The sequence below is a fragment of the Coregonus clupeaformis genome, chromosome 1, assembly GCF_020615455.1.
Source record: "Coregonus clupeaformis isolate EN_2021a chromosome 1, ASM2061545v1, whole genome shotgun sequence".
NCBI lineage: Eukaryota > Metazoa > Chordata > Actinopteri > Salmoniformes > Salmonidae > Coregonus > Coregonus clupeaformis.
In genome coordinates this window covers 57,240,113-57,261,957 of record NC_059192.1, presented here as the reverse complement: position 1 = coordinate 57,261,957, position 21,845 = coordinate 57,240,113, and the positions used below count along the sequence as shown (strand labels likewise).

General features: G+C 43.2%; 1 protein-coding gene across 12 annotated transcripts in view; it reads right to left on the bottom strand.

Annotated features, from left to right (window-relative positions):
• Window positions 1-4,404: 4,404 nt before the first annotated feature.
• The window catches only part of LOC121571060 (transcription factor COE3-like), a 77,833-nt gene continuing 60,392 nt past the window's right edge, over window positions 4,405-21,845 (bottom strand). For 3 of the 12 annotated variants that reach the window (XM_041882312.2, XM_041882345.2, XM_041882336.2), the window contains exons 11-16: window positions 13,088-13,176; window positions 8,379-8,444; window positions 8,091-8,262; window positions 7,795-7,980; window positions 7,400-7,567; window positions 4,406-6,152 (exon numbers count right to left, since the gene is read on the bottom strand). In XM_041882312.2, coding sequence (XP_041738246.1) covers window positions 6,121-6,152; window positions 7,400-7,567; window positions 7,795-7,980; window positions 8,091-8,262; window positions 8,379-8,444; window positions 13,088-13,176 — 713 coding nt within the window. In that variant the 3' untranslated portion in view covers window positions 4,406-6,120. Of the gene's footprint in view, window positions 6,153-7,399; window positions 7,568-7,794; window positions 7,984-8,090; window positions 8,263-8,378; window positions 8,445-13,087; window positions 13,177-21,845 lie in introns of all 12 variants that reach the window. The other 9 variants (XM_041882304.2, XM_041882328.2, XM_041882320.2 and 6 more) reach the window with 4 other exon arrangements.

The window sequence follows — 21,845 nt, the reverse complement described above, 5'->3', positions numbered from 1 at the left end:
TGTAGACAATTTATGGCACATGTTCTTTAGAGGACGTAAATTAGATATTTTTTTAAGTGCTCTTGTTTTCTTTGGTATTGGGGAAAATTACGTGCTGAGTGCTGAGAAACGTTTTAAGGCTGAAAAAATATATACATTTCTGTAGGGTAAAAGACGAGGTAAGGGCCAAGGCACATCCTCTTTGGGAAGTTCATGGATATGGGGTGAGAGTAGCTTAAAGTTTTTGAAATGTAATGTTGTTTGATAGAGGACCCTGTCTCAAGCTGCCAACTCTCTCTTCAGATTTCTTTAAAATACATTGTTAATGAGCCTCATTGACAATCAAACTGGCGCTGTCACCCCCCTAGGATGCACAGCTCTCAGACCCTGCCTGTTTGTCACAGTGTCCCCCACTCAGTGTCGACTGTAAGACCATGGCTGGCAGACAGTTAGTGGTTTGCACAGCGGTGCTGACTCAAATGGCATGCTTCCTGTTGCTTTGCAGCTGCCACCTCTGCTACTTCCATTACTTTCTATAGCATGCAGATGTTATATCAACATTCCCCGCCAAGGGGACTGCAATAACTGTGAGATCCATGCCATGTTTCACAGGCATGTCAAGTGGCACAATTAAAGACAGAAATACAGTACCAGGTTTTTCGCAGGCGCTTAAATATGTGACAATATATATATATATATATATATATATATATTTTTTTTCTAGCGGGGCTGTTTCATAAGGGTTAAAAAATCCACCCGATTTTAACAGCCATTTTCCTGAGTTGAGCTGTTCTGTGAGCCTTTGTGCGGCAGACCTGTCGCGACCCTCAGCGGATATGGAAATAGGGGTAAGGTTTTATGGGCCAAACGGATTGGACACGGTCAAGCTCAGGGGACATGAATATTTGATGTTATTTCTGCTCTCTTTTTTATGTAATCCATTGCCAATACATTATTAATAGATGATATCATATCCAGAACTAGTGGATAAAGCACTACTGAGAGGAACTATGAAATGAGCTCTATGTGTCAGAGTGTGGCATAAAAATGCAGTTGAAGTGACATTACTTTATCACTGTAGTCTAACACTTTCTGACCAGGGGTTTCTGTACTGTGACTGTTCTTGGTGGAGTGTGCCTATGGGAAGACAAATATAGTAATAACTCTGCCAGAGTAAATCCTACATCTGTGGATCTGAAATGCATTAAATCATTCATATAATATCAAATGACACCCAAATACAGGTTTAATGGATTTTTTTGCATTAAGATACTTTGCTCATCCTTCTATTCCACAGTAAATGAAGTAGATCTCTTTCCACAGACCTAACTTTATCTCCACTGAACAAAAATATAAATGCAACATGTAAAGTGTTGGTCCCATGTTTCATGAGCAGAAATAATAAATCACAGAAATGTTCTATATGCACAAAAAGCTTATTTCTCTCAAATTGTGTACACACATTTTTATATCCCTATTAGTGAGCATTTCTCCTTTGCCAAGATAATCCATCCACCTGACAGGTGTGGCATATCAAGAAGCTGATTAAACAGCATGATCATTACACAGGTGCACCTTGAGCTGGGGACAATAAAAGGCCACTTTAAAATGTGCAGTTTTGTCAAACAACACAATGCCACAGATGTCTCAGGTTTTGAGGGAGCGTGCAATTGGCACTCTGACTACAGGAATCTCCACCATAGCTTTTGCCAGAGAATTGAACGTTCATTTCTCTAACATAAACTGCCTCCAAAGTCGTTTTACAGAATTTGGCAGTAGGTCCAACCGGCCTCACAACCGCAGACCACGTGTAACCATGCCAGCCTAGGACCTCCACATCCGGCTTCTTCACCTGTGGGATCGTCTGAGGGGGGTGGGGGTGCTGAGGAGTATTTCTGTCATTAATAAAGCCCTTTTGTGGGGAAAAACTGATTGGCTGGGGCTGGCTCCCCAGTTGGTGGGCCAATGCCCTCCCAGGCCCACCCATGGCTGCACACCTGCCCAGTCGTGTGAAATCCATAGATTAGGGCCCAATGAATTCATTTCAATTGACTGATTTCCTTATATGAACTGTAATGCACTAAAATATTTGAAATTGTTGCATGTTGCGTTTACATTTTTGTTCAGTATATTTTTCCTAGCAGACTGTGGATTGCAGATAGATGGACCAATGGTCAGTCTTTCTCAGTGATAACCAGAGAGAAGCAGAAGAGACAATTGTCCACCTTTTAAAATTCATGGTCTGCACTGTCTTGATATTGTACACAAGGCAACAAAGCCATTACATCAGCACCCCTGAAAATGAACACATAAGCACCTGAATAAGTCTTACATAGGGAGTGGATTCGTAAGGTAATATTCTCTTTTAAGGTCAGTTTGAATTGTTTTTCCTCATGGGAAACTGTGGATTGATAAAGACCAAACAAAACCCCTTTTCTGAATGCTTGTCCTCCATGGCCTCAATGACGGTTTCATTCCTTTATGTCATCCAGCCCAATTCCCAGCATGCACAGCCATTGTGACTCTTTCAACTGGAGCTCTCCATTCACTGGCTCATTGTCCAGCCAGGCTTTTGTGTGGCGCTATCACCAGAGCACAATCTTTCACCTGAACACCGTAGGAACATCATAGTGAAACGGCCAGGTATAGCATCTGAGGCACCCACGTCTGAGAGGAATAAAGCAATGGTAGAGAGAAAATTATCTACAATAAACAGGCGCTATTTCAGTAATAGCAAATAAAATTGTCAGTCTGTAAACATTGATTAGAGACATTCAACACTACCTTCTTATGTGTGTGATGAAGTGGCAGTATTTAAAAAATATAACAATATGCAAGCAGATGTTTGAAGCTTGGGCCCCTCGGCAACACAAGGCTAGTTAAGATCGATATTGCTTTCAATATTTCTCTCCTTTGACAGATGACCACTACTGAGGAAAGTCTTGATAAGAGTAGCAACATATGGATGTGGTGAGCATTGGCCTCCTTTGATTGCATAACCTGTTGACCCCAGCCTGTGTTGGAGAGCGTGGTGGCCACATGGTCCGGGTGTCCATCAGGCTCTGGTTATGGGGCGTTATTGACTCAGGATTTATAAATATTTAATGCACACATTAAGATCATGGTGGAGGGCGGCCATTAGAGTTCTGCAATAAACAGGCTCTCACCACGATTGACTGCTGTAGCTATAGGTTGGCTTTTGGCACAGAGAGAGCCTGGTGTGATTTCCTAGCACTCGTATATTCCTGCCTGGCATTACTTGGCATGCACCAAAATACTTGCCTACTATGTTTGTTATCCTACTATTAAAGGTCTCAGATGCACATATAAATCATTGTTCATTGATAGACAATGCATAACATGTGATTTATGCTTAGACTAGAAATGATTAGAAGTGTTTATATGGAGTACATTGATTCAGGTTTTCCTTTCACTAGGTTTTATTGAAAAAAGCACTGAGCGAGAAAACAGATCTAAAACTGTGTCGATCTAAAACAGATAATGCTACGTCAGGAAGCAGGAATGTGACTATTGTTATCAGACACTGAATATATTATCGAGGGAATGTTTTGATGCACACAGCAATCAAAGTTGAAAATGGAATCGTTCTCTGGTGTATCTGACCTCACACTATCAGCATCACCTACATTATCTTATGTGTCATGAGATCTATGCACACCGTTGCCATAATAAGCTGTGATTCGTTGATTCCTGTTCAACTTGCATTCGCTTAATTGTGCATTATAGGGAGGGATGGTCATAGGCACTGTTGCCTTGATGAGAAATTGACATTTTGTGACCTGGTCTCCAGGACCACTCAGAAAGCCAGATAAGATGTTTAGTTGTTTTAAAGGAGAGGTGCTATTCTTCCCCGTTGCTTCTCTATCTCTCCGTTTGACCTACTTGATGAGTATAGATTTCACAGGGCCCCCTTTCATTGCTCAAACTATGAGTTCCAAAACAATACCAACCCCTTATAGACAAAAGATAACCTTGCTCTTTCAATGCATTGATTCTTTATTAACTAGGCGGCCTAATGCAATGAAATGAGGGATTTGAATGGGGCCTCTTTAGGGTGCTTTGAATAAAAAGCTCACACATGAAAGGCTACAACGCATTTAACAGGCCATTTTAAAGCACGGCTGTAGTTAGAGATGCAGATATAAAGATCAATATGAATGTGCCTCAAAGTCAGATTGCTGGGCCAATATAACAGAACAGAACTGTTTTGACTATTTAGGAGAGAGTAGAATCAAGTTTAAAAATAAATACTTTTTTAAATGTTGCAACCTGTTTCTGAATCTAAATGGCTAGAAACCCCCATGGATAGAGTGGGCTCTTACAGGGGCAATCATGAACAAAAGTGTTCTGTGTATTTTATCAATGTCATATTTCAGGTAAAGATAACAATTGAAGCAATCCACAGGCATCAGCAAGTTTTTGTAGTTTTTTACTCCAAATTTTTTATAAAACATCACTTATTAATTTCTGTTTTCATTCCACATTTTTTACATTTTGAATTTTTGTTCCCTGTAAACACATTTAAGCTATGTGGCAGAGTCATAAGTTGTGAGTAAAAATGACTTGTATACATTCTACAAAACAGAAAGAAAATACAACCACAAATGGAGTTCCTTCCTCCAAGGTTGTCCTTCATGCACATTGTTTCTATTGTATCTTAACAACTATCATATGGGTCACAAACAATTTATTTGACAATACAACCAACAAAGTTTTCTCTGTATAGATAATTTAAAATCAATATAAAAATAAACAATGAAGTTTGACTTCCCTTTAAAAAATGGACAGAGAGTCTTGACAGAGTAACAAAACTTTGAAGATATGTGAAATATATGGACATTGCATTTTATCAAATACAAAAAAATCATGAACGCAACAGTTCTTGGCTGAAATTCTCTGTGCTGCATCACTATTAAGGGCATGACGATTAATACATACATAATGAAAAGCAATATACAAAATTTCAGAGATAAATACAATATTTATAGTTGATATGTTACAAAATGTCCCTCAAGTGAGCGCAAGTGTGTATTGGAATGGAAATATGACAATGAACTACTTTCGATTTTAGAAGGAGTTTAAATTTGCTTTAAATGTTGTTGTAGATCTAAAAGAACATGGAAAAAAGACAGATGTATAAATATTTAGCACAATTTTGGCAATATCACAATAGTGTACAAGTTTATAACCACATATAAAACACATAACGGGATTTGGAGCTAGAAGGAAGAGGATGGCGCTCGTCAACAAGAAACATACTTCACAGTAGCCTAGGAATGCATTAATATACAGTGCTAGCAAAAAACGTTTTAAAAAACATGGCAAAACACACTTGCTTAAAAGGAAGCTCTAGACATGGAACAGAGCCAGGCGTTCTACGTACGCCAGTGTACTTGTAGAATTCAAGATAATTTTCACTTTCGAATATGAATTTCTAGCTACAATAAATTACAAATTTCATTTAAGATGTATGATTGAAACATTATACAATCTTACCCAGCCCCACCCATTTACTTGCATTTGATGTATTTTATGATTGATTCCTACATTATATATTTCATATATTTTCCAGTTGAAAATCTTAAACCTTCTTGGCCCCACTGTATTTTCTCACACATAAAAATACAAAAGGTCACATTATAAGACGCACAATTGTGAATCTATTGAAAGAGAGTTAAAACAAAAAACAATTTCTGAGGCAAACAAGTTCATAGGTAAATGTACATCAGTGTTTACATTAAAACAAAATGGTGAGTCCACAGAGTTCCTTCCCATATGGTTCACTGGACATAGCCAAAGCCAAAGTTCCACCCGATAGGTATACAAAATAAACACCCCATCGTCCTTTGTCTTCTTCGAGGTTGATCAAATGGAAAAATATAAGCAAAAAAAATCTAAAATCATTGAGTTCTTAATGAAATGCTTTGTCCACATGTTCAAATCTTAACTCTTGAAATACAGTCTTTTAAAAGAAAATCATGTTTTTATCTTCATTAAAAACAGAATAAGCTGTTGACTATATCCTCAGTATTATAGATTACACCAGTGTCTTTGCTGTGTGATAAAGGGGTGTCCTGTAGCGTGCTGAGTAGACTGGTGCTTGAGACGATGAAAGTGCATTTACATTGGAGGTACAACCAGACCGGACATAGCTGGAAAAAAAGAGAGTGAAAGAGAAATTGCATTAAGCACATTCATCTTATCCTATGTATTCAATTGGATAAGCAAAACATTTAGCTATTTACATCAAAGAACTTTAAAAATACGTTATGTTATGATGTTGTGAGACTCTGTGTGTATGAGTGTGTGCATGTGTGCCTGTGTGATGCATGTGTGTGTCTGTGTGGTGTGTCTGTACATGTATGAGTGCACACCTCTCTAACAGGACAGTTTCAAAAGCCTCCCTCTTGCTCTGACATTTCAGGCCCCAGCAGGCCAGCGTGGCTATGTGTGATATTCCTCCTGGTGTTGAGGTAATGGCAAACAGTGAACCAGACTCCCAGGAGAGACGGCCCTGCCGACCGTGGAACAACAACACGGCCACTACCCACAATGCTGTGCTTCAACCCCCTCCCTCGTCACTCAAAGACTCTCCTCAGACTGACTCCCCTCACACTCAAACCATCCGCCATACTGAGGATGGAGCCACTACATTACACTTCTATTTCCACATTCACTACACTAGTCCCATTTCAAAATCATTATCCATGAGATTAGACAGAGATCAAAGGTAGTTTCGATTCTTTTACCCAGACAATCTGCTAGGATATCATTAGCAACTCTACCTTATACAGAGACTTGATATACTCAGTATTTCACACATTCTGAACAATTATGTGGCTAGTGAAGTGACAGGATGAAAAATCATTGCACTGCTCTCAGTGTATTTGTAGTGTCATGGTTGGAATGCTTTTAAGTTTGCCAGCACAGATGATGGCAAGGCATTGCTCATTAATTTCTGCACAACATGTATTAATAAGTATGATCGTGTAGCAAGATGAACTTTAATTTCCCACTTCATTAAGCTCAATGTTATTAATCTTGGGGCACACGCTACGGCTAAGCTTGTTTTCAAAGCAATCATGTTGGTCATGACACACGCACAAAACCTAATAAACATAATTACTAAAACAATTCTGGGAAGGTGTTTTCCTTAGACCTCGGACTATATAATTTGCTATACTGGATGGGTTGTGTGTGGTGTGTTTGCATGCCTGCTTACGTGCATGCATTTGTTCATGTGTGCGCGAGTGTTTGCTTGTGTGAGTGTGTGTGTGTGTGTGTGTACAGTACATGTGTGTGCCCTCATGCTTGCTTGTGTATTTGAAAGTAAACTCAAAGGTGTAAATAATAAATTGTAGCCAGTTAAAATGCATATTTGTAATGATTAGTCCCTCACCAAACCGGACAGAGGCATGAGCCGCGGTATCTGCCCAGTAGTCCGAAGGGAAGGGATGAGGGGGTGAGGGGGGCTCACCTTGCAGTCCGTTGCCATTTGCGCTGGTGCAGGAAGGGGGTGGGGAGGCTTGGGGTCGGACCACAGGGGCGAAGGCGCTCTTTTGTTTAACTGCAGACAAGATATGGGGGGTGGGGGGGTAAGAACATGCTATCGGACTAAACTGGGCTGTATTCAGTGAGGTGAAACGTTCAGAACATTGCCGATAGAAATGTAAAGAATAGAGCTAACATGATTTCAATTCTCTACCTGACAGACAAGTATATCTGCCCTACACAATACATTTCTATCTGAACCTTGTGTAACTTTGCTCCCTCCTGAATGGCAGCTCTACTCACTTCCATATGGAGAGTTGGCAGAGGATCCATTGAGGAACCCAGGGGAGCTGGGCACTCCCAGGTTGGACATGCCAGAGTTCCCGTAGCCATTCATACTGTTACTGACAGTGTTGTAGCTGGACTGCTGTGGGGTGCTGCTGGTGATGTACCCTCGTGGAGACGCACTGCTGGTGTTCCGGCTGTAGCCTACTGAATAGGAGTAAGAGGATGATGGGGTGATTAGAGGTCTATAGGATTCATTCATTCTTTCATTGACTGTGAATGACTCTTGACCACTAAGCATTATTTCCACCTACCCTGGTCGTTTCCCTGTGACTCGGACACGTTGACGGCTAGCTGGCTGCTGAAGGAGTTGACTCCCATCATGCCGTGGGAGGCTGTGTTGGCGAGGGAAGGGATCTGGTTGTGGGTACGGGGAACGCTGTACAGGGCCTCAGCTATGTCCGCTGCCCTCTTCAGAATGATCTCCTGTGAACATGGAGGTAGAAGTTAGAGTTATTGAGCTACTCTTTTGCCCTCAGACATCCATTATGGTTGCTTCGTTTCAAATGTTCTGTAAGGTGTGTGTGTGTCGGTCTGCATACTTGGTTATTGTGGGGCATTCCATACAGTGCTTCAACAAGGTCAGCTGCTCTCTTCAGCAATACCTCCTGATGAAAAAAAGAGGAACGACATACATTATTGAAATGCTGATGACAGACTAAAGGTCAATATGACACTTCATGACACTGTTCAACAAACACCATGACATGTAATGTAACAATAAGAGGTATTTAATAGGTGGGTAAATAAACGTGGCCCTGTATTGAGAGGCACCAACATTGCATTAGGCCACCAATTCTTCTCTCCTCAGAACCACTGGGTACAATGAATAATGTCCCATCTCTTAATTAAACCACCATAGGCCTTAAAAACAACACCTCACCCTCTAATTCTGGGCTCACGTTTGCACAAGTGTTCAGCACTTTAGTCTCCTTTCTTCAGAACAATAAAGTGAATTAGCTTGGGTTAATCTAGTTCTGCCGTAATGACACTAAGGAATTTTTCAATTAACCTCTGACTGGCTGTTGTAAAGGACTTCACAAATGACTTCCCATTCAGCGAGAGCTGGGTGCTTGTGCCTCTGGGACATGGATGCATGGGATGTAGTCTTATCCATGTCTGCATGCTTACCCCTGCTTCACAATAAGGATTAGTCATGTTGCTTTGGCTCTTAACACTGAAATGAGTTGGCCCTGTATCCTGTTCCCTACTCTACTTCAGAATAGGTTGGCTTGTTAGTGTGCTTTTATCTGCTCTTTGAATTGAGCACTTAATGAAATCCTTCATGGAGCACCACAGTGCTTTGTTTAGCGTGATGCTCCAAGCAATATGTTAGGAAAACCATCTCCTCCATTTAGGAGCATTTATTCTCACAAGAAAAAAGCTTGAGATATTGATGTGGGGTTTTATTTAAATGCTTGTTTACTGTCACCTGCTGTATTGCAGCAGTTTGTTGACTTTCTGTCAGAACCCTGGTTAAAAGCGATGCAAATCTGTCACTAGAAACATCTCAGATTGCGCTTGTTTTCTTCCCACATTGCGTGTTTTCCTTCGCGGGCCTCAGTAATTTGTGTGAAGTGTTCCATCACTTGGCAATAGCAATCTGGGATTAAGACAGCAGCTGCCGTAAATGAATGTAAACACAGCCATCGTGCCTTCAAACAGCGGCCTCCAAGACTTGGCCTGTGTTTCCAAGGCAGCGTGTATGGAGTGTGTATGGAGTGTGTGTGGGCCTCCTTTCATCCTGAAGAGCCATATCTTCCTGAAGTCCTTGATTTATCAAGATGAATCGCTGTAGAAGCCATGCTAAGCCAACATATAGCTTAATCCACCAAGTTACCGCATGGGTGGCTCTCTTTAAAATGGGCATTTACCTCTGAAATTGGTGTGTATGCTCAACGGTGCATGCATCTAGTTTGCATACAAATAAAGAATTATGGTTGTCGTGAGGCAGGTACACTAAATGAGAGGACCAGCTGTCTTTATGTGTTCTCATCAGGCAGAACAGATTCCTCTCTCGTTCACTGAGTGAGATAAAGTGTAATTTCTTTGTTTCTTCCTGCAGTTAATAATTACCAATAATCTATTCTATCATATTTCAAGATCTTCTACATGCCTCTCAATTTCAAACAACAATTCAAGCAATTAAGACTGTCACGTTTGCAAGCCATTTTTCATTCTCTGAAAGCCTCCTCTCCCTCCTTGTCCATATGGTACTTTACAGCAGCAACATAAGGACAGCTTGGGAAAAAGAGAGAAAACGATATTGCCTCTCATCCTTAATCTGTCGTTTACCGCGTGGCGTCTTAACTAACCAAGCTCACTCGCAGGGCTATGCTTAAGTGGTGGCCTAGTCATATCCCAGGATGATGGGAAGTGTGGTACCCAATCAACCACGGAGTTTGTTTGGTTTCCGACTAGACACTTTCACGCGTATCGGCTCACGCTGTGAATACGATTAGCACCGAATGGTGTTCTGGGGGCATTTCCATGTAAATCTGGATACTGCTTCAGCATATAATGTAATTGCCATTCTTGTCATGGAGACATACATATCAGAGCACCATGTTAAATTGAAAACAATTAAAGCCCATAGATGATCTCCTTTGTTTTGTGACAAAGGCATGACAGCTTTTCTGGTATTCCTTGTTTTACATGGTAGCCTAAAACTTGTCTAAATGCAATCCTCCACATGCTAGATTAGCAAGGATTGTGTATTTCTATTTATGTTATCACAGTTAATAAAAGGGGGCCCAGGTTATGTAGCTTTGAGTGTTAATATCATTATAAAACTGTAAGGCAATTACCGTGCTAGCTCTAGCCTGAATACATTCAGAAGGATAGGGCCCTTAGATGTAGAATAGTCATTCATTTAAATACATTGGTAATTGCTTGACATGAACACATTTGTAATATTCGTTTTCTCCTTGTGGATTACACAAAGAATTGGAAAATAATAGGTTTGTGTTTATTTTGGAAAACAAAGAAAGAAGCGAATGCAATCAACTTAATAATAAAACAATATTGGGTTTATGCTTTTAATTTAGTAATGAATCTAATTTGTTACAGAAGAAAAGAGAAATTGAGTGTGGTATAATGTGATATCCAGTCTATTTGTCCATTACTGCCGCAGGGCACAAAATGGTATTATAAATTGTCTTCTTTATATGATGAATCGAAAATTGTTTTATAACAAGATCTTAAAAAGGAGGGTGAATTCCGAAGTCTCTGTTCACTTAACGCCATGCCCACAAACCAATCTCCTTTCGCATCACTTGACTGCTCACACTTATTACTTTCATATTCACTCTGGACTCTGCATTGGATTTTTATATCGCTGCTCCTCCCATAGGGTCAGTCTGTCATCTGTAATGTTGTCTTAAAATTACGAGGTAAACTTCAATCAGAGCACGCTTCCCCCTTTTTTCTCGGTGTAGCAACAATATTAGCGTGCATCCCTTGCAATCCATGAGCACGCCCATATTGGCTTTCTGTCTCCTCACAATTACCACGTGTCTTACTGGTCCTGGGGAAAAGGATGATGGAAATCAATAGCGCCGTAATATTATCAACTGGAGGGTGAAGTCATTGAGGGAGGGGGGCCCGGTGTCGATTTGCCTATCTGCTAATGCATACTTTGCCTCCTCCAGCTTTATCTCCTTTTTATAGTCTCTCCACCTCACCTGCAGCCTGTAATGGCTGTTCTCTTAACGCCGTCTCCCTTCTTGTTCCAAATGTACATGCCATCCACCCTGAGGCTCGTATATTGGGAGTGTGCCGTTGACCCCTCAAGGCGACCCTCAGATGGCAAGCTTAACAATGATGAATCACTCTGTAGGATCATTTACATGGCCCCATGAACCCCATATTTGGGTCCATTAGAGAGCAAATCAAATATTTATATTATTTATTGGAAGTGCAGGGTTTCATCTCACTCTGAGATTGGGCCATGTGAGGGCTGGGGGGACACCCTGCTATCTTAAGTAACCACACTGAGGAAACTCATCTCAGATTGAGTCAAAAATGGTTTTATCGCCAAAACACATTTTGTTCTCCAAGAAGAAAAAATGTATGCTGTAATAAAGTATGCATCACAATATTCTTTGTTATGTTCAAATTGTAGATTTTACAGAGATGTACTGACTAAATTGAGTGTGTGAAGACGGAGAGACACCGGGCAGGGAGACTCGCAGCCATAAAAGCTAAGTGAACCTTTCCTTTGGTCTTTCAAATGTACTGTTGAAATTAGAGTTACTTTCATGTCCAGGTGTTGTTTTGAGTCTCCACGGGGACCAAAGTCTAATTGAAACACTTCATATAGTGCACCAGAGACTGCAGGCTGCGATGTCGTATATATCTTCCTATTGACTTGGCCCAGTCGTCCATACTACACCACACAGCCTGGTCATTATTAAATTGTCCGTTGGACGTTAATGATATTGCAGTGTTGCATGCTGGGCTTTAATAGATAAGGTCTTAAAAGGCTTTATGGTATTATTAAAACTCTGAGGTGGTCACCAATTTACTGCATGCCAAGGGAGTCTGTGCAAACTAATCAGTCATAATATTACATTTGACGCATATGGAATGCCAGTTATACCAAATGGGAATTAGCAGGATCGCAATCAAATGAGCAGAGTAATAGATATTATCAGTGGAAATGGAAATACTGAGGAATCAAAGAATGGCTGGAATATTGTTGTCACGAGCATGTGGAAATCAAGACCCTTTCAACTCCTTTACTGAGTTATAAAGAAAACAGTGAGACCTAACGCACAATAACGTGTCACTCTGGCCTTATTAGCCACACTAAGACTGGGGGGGTTTATGAGTGTAGAGTCATGTAAACAACAGATTAAACCAAATGGAGCTGTGGAGAATGAAAGGAAAACATGAGTGGGGTAATGACGGCCCAGACGACCAGTAGATTACCATCTCTACAGACTACTGGAGAGGAAAGACGTCTGATTGAGCTATTTTGCCACACAGAAAGTTTACCACACGCCTGCCTGCCCTCTCTCTCCAGTCACTGAACAAATACATTCCCAAATCAATGCTACATGGATGCACCAGTGTGTGTGTACTGTATTTATTTTTGGTTAAAAGGTTTGATCTTCTTTTGATGTTGTTTTGTTTCTTGGTCTTTGATGATGTTGTTGGGTTAGCAGCTGTGGTGTGTGTATGGTGTTGTTTGTTGTGTCTATATGGTGTTGTTATGTCCATTTCTGTGAAGATGAGATGTAGCACTGACCTTTGGTAACCTCTCAGGGTCACCCGGGTGCCTGGGGATGACCTTCTGCAGCCTCTGGAACCCATAGTCGATGGTTGGCTCATTGAGGGCTGACAAAAAAAAATCCCAATGGTTAGACAATGTGAAGTGAAATAACGGCTCTGTTAACCAATGTCTGCAATGCAAAGCAACTAGCATGAAAACTCTATCACAAGTGTCACAAACCCCCTCCATCCAGTTAAATTCTTCATTTAGCAAAATAGCCATGATGACATGATGGAGTACATCAGTCTAGAGCAGGTCTCATATCTCTCACAGGGCCCACCTCTTTTTATCTCCATGGGAATATTGAGTGCAAATGACATAGTGGGGTGTGTTAATCTAACCAAGCTTTAATAATCTGTGAAAGGCCTGTCCACAAATTGATCTAGCGTGAGTTGCTGTCACTCCAGCGCTGCACCTACTGTACCACCCCGCTGCTCTGCTGAAATACTGCAACAGATCACACAGAGCGATCAATCTCACCCACCCCTCAAATAGTAATCTGGAGCAGTGAACCGTATTGGCTATGAATCAGAGGCACAAAGTAAATGAATCATAAGCCAGACTTTGGTAAGGCTAAGGCGTTTTATGTCTGACAGTCATAATGGTTAATTTAAGGCTTCCTTAAAGCTCTCGCTGATTCTAAACAATCATGTACACCCATAGGCCAGGGGGAAGGAAGGAGGGAGGGGAGGGCAAGGAACGACTTAATAGAGAACATCACTTCTCAATGTAGATATCATTTTCAGCAGAGTAACTCAGACGAGCGCGGCGGTGCTTCATAAATCAATGGCTTTCTGTGGAGACTAATAAGAGCTGCCTGCCTCTATTCATTGTTCAGCCTGTAATTTGGTCCATCACTCATTACTCAGCATGTAATTTTGGCATTAACGCAGCAAGGCTCGCTCAACCTGCTGAACCACATGAAGGCTAACGCCACACGTACAGCCAGGGCCACTGACACACCGACCAAGAAGGCACTGGTGCCAGCAGACACACACACACACTAGTACAGGCTACTGATCAATGGTACAGGGCTGTGCAATGTGCACTACCAACATGATATCATAGGAAAATGTCATCCTGGCACGTCTTTGCAAAAAGGTCAAATGTCACAATAGCTGAAGTTTTTCTCAATACATTGCAGTCAATAGGAAAAGATGTCACAGGACTGACATTTTTCTCAATACATTGCAGTCAATGGGGAAAGATTAGTATTACAGGGTTTATGTTTTTCTCAGTACATTGCAGTCAATGGGAAAAGATGAGTATCACAGGGTTGATGTTTTTCTCAGTACATTGCAGTCAATGGCAAAATATGTCACAGGACTGACATTTTTCTCAATACATTGCAGTCAATGGGAAAAGATGAGTCACAGGGTTGACGTTTTTCTCAATACATTGCAGTCAATGGGAAAAGATGAGTGTCACAGGGTTGACATGTTTCTTGTTTATCTCATGTCTGTCTCTATCTCACTCTATACCTCATCTTTACCCCCCCTCATTCTCTTCTCTCTCCCTCCCCCTTCTTTCACCCCCTCCACCCTCTCACAACTCTCCATCTCTCTCCCTCCTCCCCCTTCCATTACCTCTCCCTCCTTCTTTCCCTCCCTCCACCTCCTCCTCATCTCTCTCTCTCTCTCTCATTGCTCTCTCTGCCTCTTCCTCCTCTCTCTCCCTCCTTTCTCCCACAGACAGGACGACAGACAGGGAGACAGACAGGCAGACACAGACAGACAAACAGACAAACAGACAAACAGACAAACAGACAGACAGACAGACAGGCAGGCAGGCAGGCAGGCAGGCAGGCAGGCAGACACGCACAGACAGTTTCAAGTTTCAAGTCAATCCCCCCAAAAAATTGAATTGTTTTAAGAAGGTCATACAAAGGATCATTTAGCTTTTTGATTTAGAATTTTAAGACCCCTTGAAGTCTCCCCCCCCAAAATATATAAAACAAATATTTGCTGAAAAATATTTTTGTGCTTCACTGCTATTAGCCCATACAAACGCATTGAATAACAGATTCACTACATGGAACAACAGATATTCCCCCCCAAAAAATCAAAAGGAACTTTTTTCTGAAGTGTCTGTCCCTACCCGAAACCTAGACACAAACCTAACTCTAATCGTTACCCTAGCTTAATATCAACTCCCGGCTCAACCCTAACTCTAACCCTGACCCTGACCCTAACCTTAACCCTCACTTCATCTCCTTATCTTGGCTCAACCCTTCCGCTGATATCACTCAACCCTAACTCCAAGAGCTGAGCCAAGATGTGGAGGTCTAGGGTTAGGGTTATGGCTAGGGTTAGGGTTGAGCCGGGATTTGGACATGAAGCTATGGTTAGGGTTAGCGTTAAGTTTAGGGTTGAGTTTAGAGTTTGTCTGCCTGCCTGCCTGCCTCCCTCCCTGCATGTCAGTGAGTCTCTCTCTCTCTCTCTCTCTCTCGCTCTCTCTCTCGCTCTCTCACAGTGCATGCTGGGAGTTTTTTGGAGTTTGAGTGTTTGGTGTGGAGGGCTCTGTCCTAACTTTCATTGGTCTTTTCTTTCAATTTTTTTGCGATCCGGGAAAGTTTGTAAGATCAGTACAACATGCTATGAAAAATGAGGGACATGGTGTCCTCTCTCCCAGGAAACGGTTTAGGTTGAGGAAGTGGATCACAACCGTGCGTAAAGGTCTACCTTCAGACACCGTTTAGATGAAAGTTTTCCCTCTGGCACTGGGGCTTTTTGAGCTTTGCTATTGGTCTCTTTCTTTACTGGCTTTTCTCCCACTTCTTATGGAGACTCTTTGGGTAGGCTCGCTTAATATTAATGGTGCCAGAGATGCGGGAAAGAGGAGTGTGTTGGGTGAATATGTCAAACAAAAAAAAGTACAGGTGTTGTTTCTGCAGGAGGCGCATAGTGATGTGGTGAATGAAGTTGATTGGGGGCTCTGGTGGAAAGGGGCAAGTGTGCTGAGCCATGGGACAAATGTTAGTGCAGGGGTGGCAGTCATTTTTGTACTGGGTCTGTCTGTAAAAATGTGCTCCTCAAAAGAGGTGTGTAGGGGTAGACTGCTTGTAGTAAAAGCAGAAATTAACAACAGGGGTTTTGTCTTTATAAACGTGTATGCGCCTAACACAGGGAGAGAGAGGGGGCTTATATTTGTGTGTCTTAGACAGGAACTCTCACAGTTATCGCCTGAGGAGACACTGGTGGTCAGCAGGGACTGGAACTGTACGATAGATTTTACAAAAGACAGAAATGGGGAGGAGCCTCATTCAGGCTCAGTGGGGGTGTTAAGGGACATCATTAATCAGTTTGACCTAGTGGATGTTTGGAGAACTAGACATCCCAACACAAGACAGTATACATGGGTGAAGGTCTTTAGGGCTAGGGTGAGTGCAGCCTGGCTTGATCGATTGTACATGTCCAGGAATCAGAGCAATAGGCTGTTGGGCGCTACCATTCTCCCGGTGGGTTTTTCGGATCATCACATAACCATCACTCGGCTGTCTATTTCACCAGGTCCTCGGCAGGCATCCTTTTGGAAGTTTAATGTAAAGCTCTTACAAGATGCCACTTTTTGCTCAGGTTTCCAGACTTGTTGGGGAAAGGTGGGGGCAGTGAAGAGAGGAGTATGAGTCTCTGAGTCAATGGTGGGATGTGGGAAAGTCTAAATTCTGCTTTTCTGTCAACAGTATACAGCTCTCTCATCCTCAGAGGCTAGGAGAGTATTGGGGAAACCGATCGTAGTATTAGTAAGATGGAGGTAGAGCTGGTGGGGCAAGGAAATGTAGGTCTCCAGGCTAATTTAGCTGAATTACGTAGGGACCTGGGCCGTTTTTTCCAGGTTAAAGCTAAGGGAGAACTTGTAAGAGCTAGGTTATCCATGCTCAAGGAGATGGATGCTCCCAGCTCCTTCTTCTTTGGTTTGGTAAGACAGAGCGGTGCAGCCAAGGGAATGCATTGTCTACGGCTTTCGGATGGGCGGGTGACCTCTGTGGTGGGGGAGATGCGGGAGCGGACTGTGGAGTTCTATACTGAGTTGTTTTGGGCAGAACTGTGTGATCCTATTTGTGCTCAGGTTTTGTTTGCAGAACTCCCTAAGCGCTCTCTGGCACAGAGGGATGAAAAGGACATTCCCCTGTTGTCCCATGAACTGGCAGAGGCCATAACCCAAATGTCCCCCGGCCGTGCACCGAGGGTCGATGGACACCCAGTGGAGTTTAATAAAAAACTCTGGGGAATAATTGGACTGGACTTCTTTTGCGTGTTGTGTGAGTGCGTCGGGGTAGGAGAGTTGCCGATTAGCTGCCGTCGGGCGGTGCTGACTCTCCTGCCCAAAAAAGGGAACTTATGTGAACTTAAGAACTGGAGGCCTATGGCATTGCTCTGTGTGGACTACAAGATATTTGCCAAGGTCCTCGCTAACAGACTGAAGTCCCATCTGGACTATATAGTTCACAAGGACCAGACATATTGAGTACCAGGATGCTCAATCACGGACAACATGTTCTTAATAAGGGACATGTTGGACTTGACGTGAGGTTCTAATGTGAACTTTGGACTGATCTCTTTAGATCAAGAGATGTCTGTGTTTGGGTTTGGGGAAAGGTTTTTGGCCTGTGTGAAGATGTTGTATGCTGGGGCGTCATGTATGGTCAAGGTGGGAGGGGGGCTCAGTAGGCCAGTTAGGGTGAGGCGGGGCATTAGACAAGGATGCCCTCTATCAGGGCAGTTATATACACTAGCCATTGAGCCTTTTTTGGGCCTGCTACGCAGGAGACTGCAGGGAGTGTGCTGGACAGGCATGGGTGTGTTGACAGGCATAGCAGTGTCAGCGTATGCAGATTACGTTTCTGTGATGGTCAGGGATGGTCAGGATATGCAGGCACTAGAGACTAGTCTGAAGGTGTACGAGGGAGCTTCGTCAGCTAAGGTAAACTGGGGCAAGAGCAAAGCTCTGTTATGTGGAGCATAGGGCCCCTCCTCTGTTTCCAGGGAGTTTGCAGTGGGGTTGTGAAGGGCTTAACATTTTGGGGGTGTACCTGGGCTCGGAAAGGTGGGTCAGGAAGAACTGGGAGGGGCTGTCACAGGCAGTGGTGTCGAGACTAGTCAGGTGGAGGTGGATCCTGTCCCAAGTGTCATATAGAGGGAGGGTGCTGATAATCAACAACCTGGTGGCATCTTCCCTGTGGCATAAACTGTCTGTCCTCAACAGTGCTCGCAGACCTGCAACGCAAGCTGGTGGATTTTTTCTGGTTGGGCCATCACTGGCTGAAGGCGGAAGTGTTGTATATGTCCGTAAATGAAGGAGGACAGGGCCTGGTGAAACTGGAGAGCAGAGTGGCTGCATTCTAGAGACTGCTGTACCATCCTGATGTCGGATGGAGGGAACCAGCATGCGCGCTGCTGAGGAGAGCTGGCGGATTAGGGTTGGACCGGCAGCTATTCCTCATGAAGCTGGAGGGGCTGAGTATAGCAGGTCTCTCTGATTTTTACTCTGCGGTGCTGAGGGCCTCGCATCTACTAAGGCCCACACGAGAAGGAGGTGTGGAGCCTGGGCTGTGGGTGTGGGAGGAGCCTATCTTCCACAACCCAGCCATCCTTTTGAGATCAGTTCAGTTGGCCACCCTGCAGAGGCGACTGATGGCAGCGGGATTACTAAGGCTGGGTGACCTGCGACTGCTGGGGGAGGAGGGGTGGAAAACCCCAGAAGTCCTAGCACAACAAACAGGACTAACATCTCTTAGGCTGCTGGAGAGATTCCTGGGGGAAGTTCAGGAGGCACTGTCTGAGCCGGTAAGGGGGGTGTTTGAGCGGCTAAAGGGGGAGGGGCCACCAATGTTTCCGCCACTGCAGGTGACGGCAGAGGCTGGGGACTGGCAAGGGGGTCTGGAGGACTTGTTCGATTTTAACACTCCGAGCCTGGGGGAGTTTGAAGGGGTGGGAGGTAAAGCCCTATACAACCTCTGTATTAAGGTAAGGAACATTAGGAGCCTAACAGGAGTGAAGGCACATCAGTGGCAGGGGGTATGTGGGGTGGAAAGTATGGTGGGTTTTAGATGGAGGGGACTCTACAAACTCCCAGTGCCAAAGAGGTCAGGGGACCTCCAGTGGAGGGTTCTACATGAAGACCTGGCCACTAACAGCTGGTTGACACGGGTTGTACCGGGAGTCGGACAGGGGTGTCCTTTCTGTGCCATGAGTGAAACTGTGATTTATGTGTTTTCTGTGTGCACCAGGTTAAAGCCTTTAATGTCTCTGTTGGAATGTCTGTGTGAGAGGTTGGGGGTGGAGTTTACTGTTGGGGTGTTTATAATGGGGTACAGGTATTCAAATAAGGAAAAGGCCAAATGTGTGGTGTTGTATTTTCTATTTGCTCAGGCAAAGTTGGCTATTTGGTTAACAAGGAGGAACAGGGTCAAAGGTGGGGGGATAACAGACCCTTTACTATTATTTAATGGGATGGTCTTTGCGCGCCTTAGGGTAGAATTTGAGTTCTATAAAATGATAAAAAGTGTGGAGATGTTTCAAGAGATATGGTGTGTTGGGGGGGCTGTCTGTATAGCTGGGGAAGATGGTCTGAATATACGGTTGTAGAAGTGGTGAGGTTTGGGTTATTGTGATGTGTGGTGTTGTTTTTGTATCGTGGGGCAGGGGGCAAGGTGAGTATTCAGTACAGGGGATATTGGTATTTTTTTATATATATTTTTAAGGGTGGGAGGTGAGGTTTTAATAAAATGAGAATGTGTCATCAAAGAAAGACAAAAAGTCAAAAGTCTCTCTCTCGCTCTCTCTCTCTCTCCCTCTCTCTGTATGTGGATATCTCTGTCTTTCAGTGAGTTTATGTCTGTCTGCCTGCCTGCCTGCCTGCCTGCCTGCCTGCCTGCCTGCCTGCCTGCCTGCCTGCCTGCCTGCCTGCCTGCCTGTGAGTGGATATGTCTGTCTGTCTGTCTGTCTGTCTGTCTGTCTGTCTGTCTGTCTGTCTGTCTGTCTGTCTGTCTGTCTGTCTGTCTATCGATCTGACTCTTTCACCAATTTACCCATTGCAGCTGTTTCACCAACATTTTTGTCTTGAATGCGATGTACTGACTTATACGCCAATAACCCCAATATCCTGTCTGTGGAGGTGGGAGAGAGAGGAAGGAGAGAGAGAAGGGAGAGGGGGAGGAGGGAGAGAAAGAGAGAGGGAGAGGGTGAAGGAGGGAGGGTGGAATGAGAGAAAGATAGTAGGGAGCGAGTTGGGAGAAAGAGATAGAAGATACAGAGGGAGGGAGGGAGGGAGGGTGTCAAGTCTATGATGCCTTTCTCTATGCGTCCATATTGTGATGCTAATCTTCCCCCATTGAATGCACTTTATTCACTTGGGCATCACCCCTGTGACACTCATTTTTTCCCATTGACTACAATGTATCAAGAAAAACGTCAACCCTGTGACACTCATCCTTTCGCATTGACTACAATTTATTGACATAAGATTCAATTGGTTGATGCTTATATTTTCCCATTGACTGCTATGTATTTACATAAACATCAACCCTGTGACACTCAGCTTTTCCCATTGACTGCAATGTATTGACATAAATGTCAACCCTGTGACACATCATTTGAAAATGACTGCAATGTACTGAGAAATATGTCAACCCTGTGACACTCAGCCTTTCCCATTGACTGCAATGTTTTGAGAAAAATGTCAACCCTGTGACACACATCATTTTGCATTGACTGCAATGTACTGAGAAAAATGTAAACACTTTGACACTAATATTTTCCCATTCACTACAATGTATTGAGAAAAATGTCAACCCTGAGACACTCATATTTTCCCATTGACTGCAATGTATTGAGAAAAACGTCAGCTACAGTGACATTTAACTTTTTTGCAAAAACATGCCAGGAGGACGTTTTCAGGCTGATCCGCATAAAGTGAACTCCCAACAATCAAACGCACCACATGACGCACAACATACACTCCTGGAAATCTGATTTGACATCTCATTATGCATCCCGGAACACCAAAGGTCGGCTTCAGAACATGAGGGAACGCCATTTTCTCTGTGAGGGAACGCCATGACAAGGCTCTGGCTGGGATTTTGCCCTCTTTCTTTTGTTATTTCCTTCCCCCTTCTATATGTACACACCGCAAGACGCGTGTGTGTGTGTGTGTGTGTGTTGTAGCCCTGCCAGACCCCGCTGCTCAGTGTGATGTAAATTGTGTATGTGTAAAAAGCACTCCATAATCAGGCCATCCATCATCACAGGCTGTCAGTAGGCTCTCTCAGGGTGATACATCACGCTCTGCTGTCCTCTGCTTCAGCTGGGGCCTACACTCCAAACTACACACTACACAAACACACACACACACAATACATAACACACTACACACAATACCGCTGCAGGGCATGCTGGGAATAGATACAGTAGCTACACCACAAGACCTGGGTAATAAAGCAGCAGTATGTGATGTGCATTTTGGAAGTATTTACATTTACAATTATCCTGAAGTAATACAGCCTGAAAGAGTGAGAAAAACAGAATGCACTGTACACGTTTTTGAACATTTTGATATGTCAGACACTTTTAAACATAATTGATTTGGAATTCTCTATCATTTCTGTTTGAAAACACTCAATTACTTCAACTACTAAGGTGTTTGTAAGGGGGAAAGGGGACCTAGAAAGTGAGCATCAAATACCATAGTAAACAAGATGTCTCTTTCTCTCCTGCTCTTTAAGAAGAGGATTAAA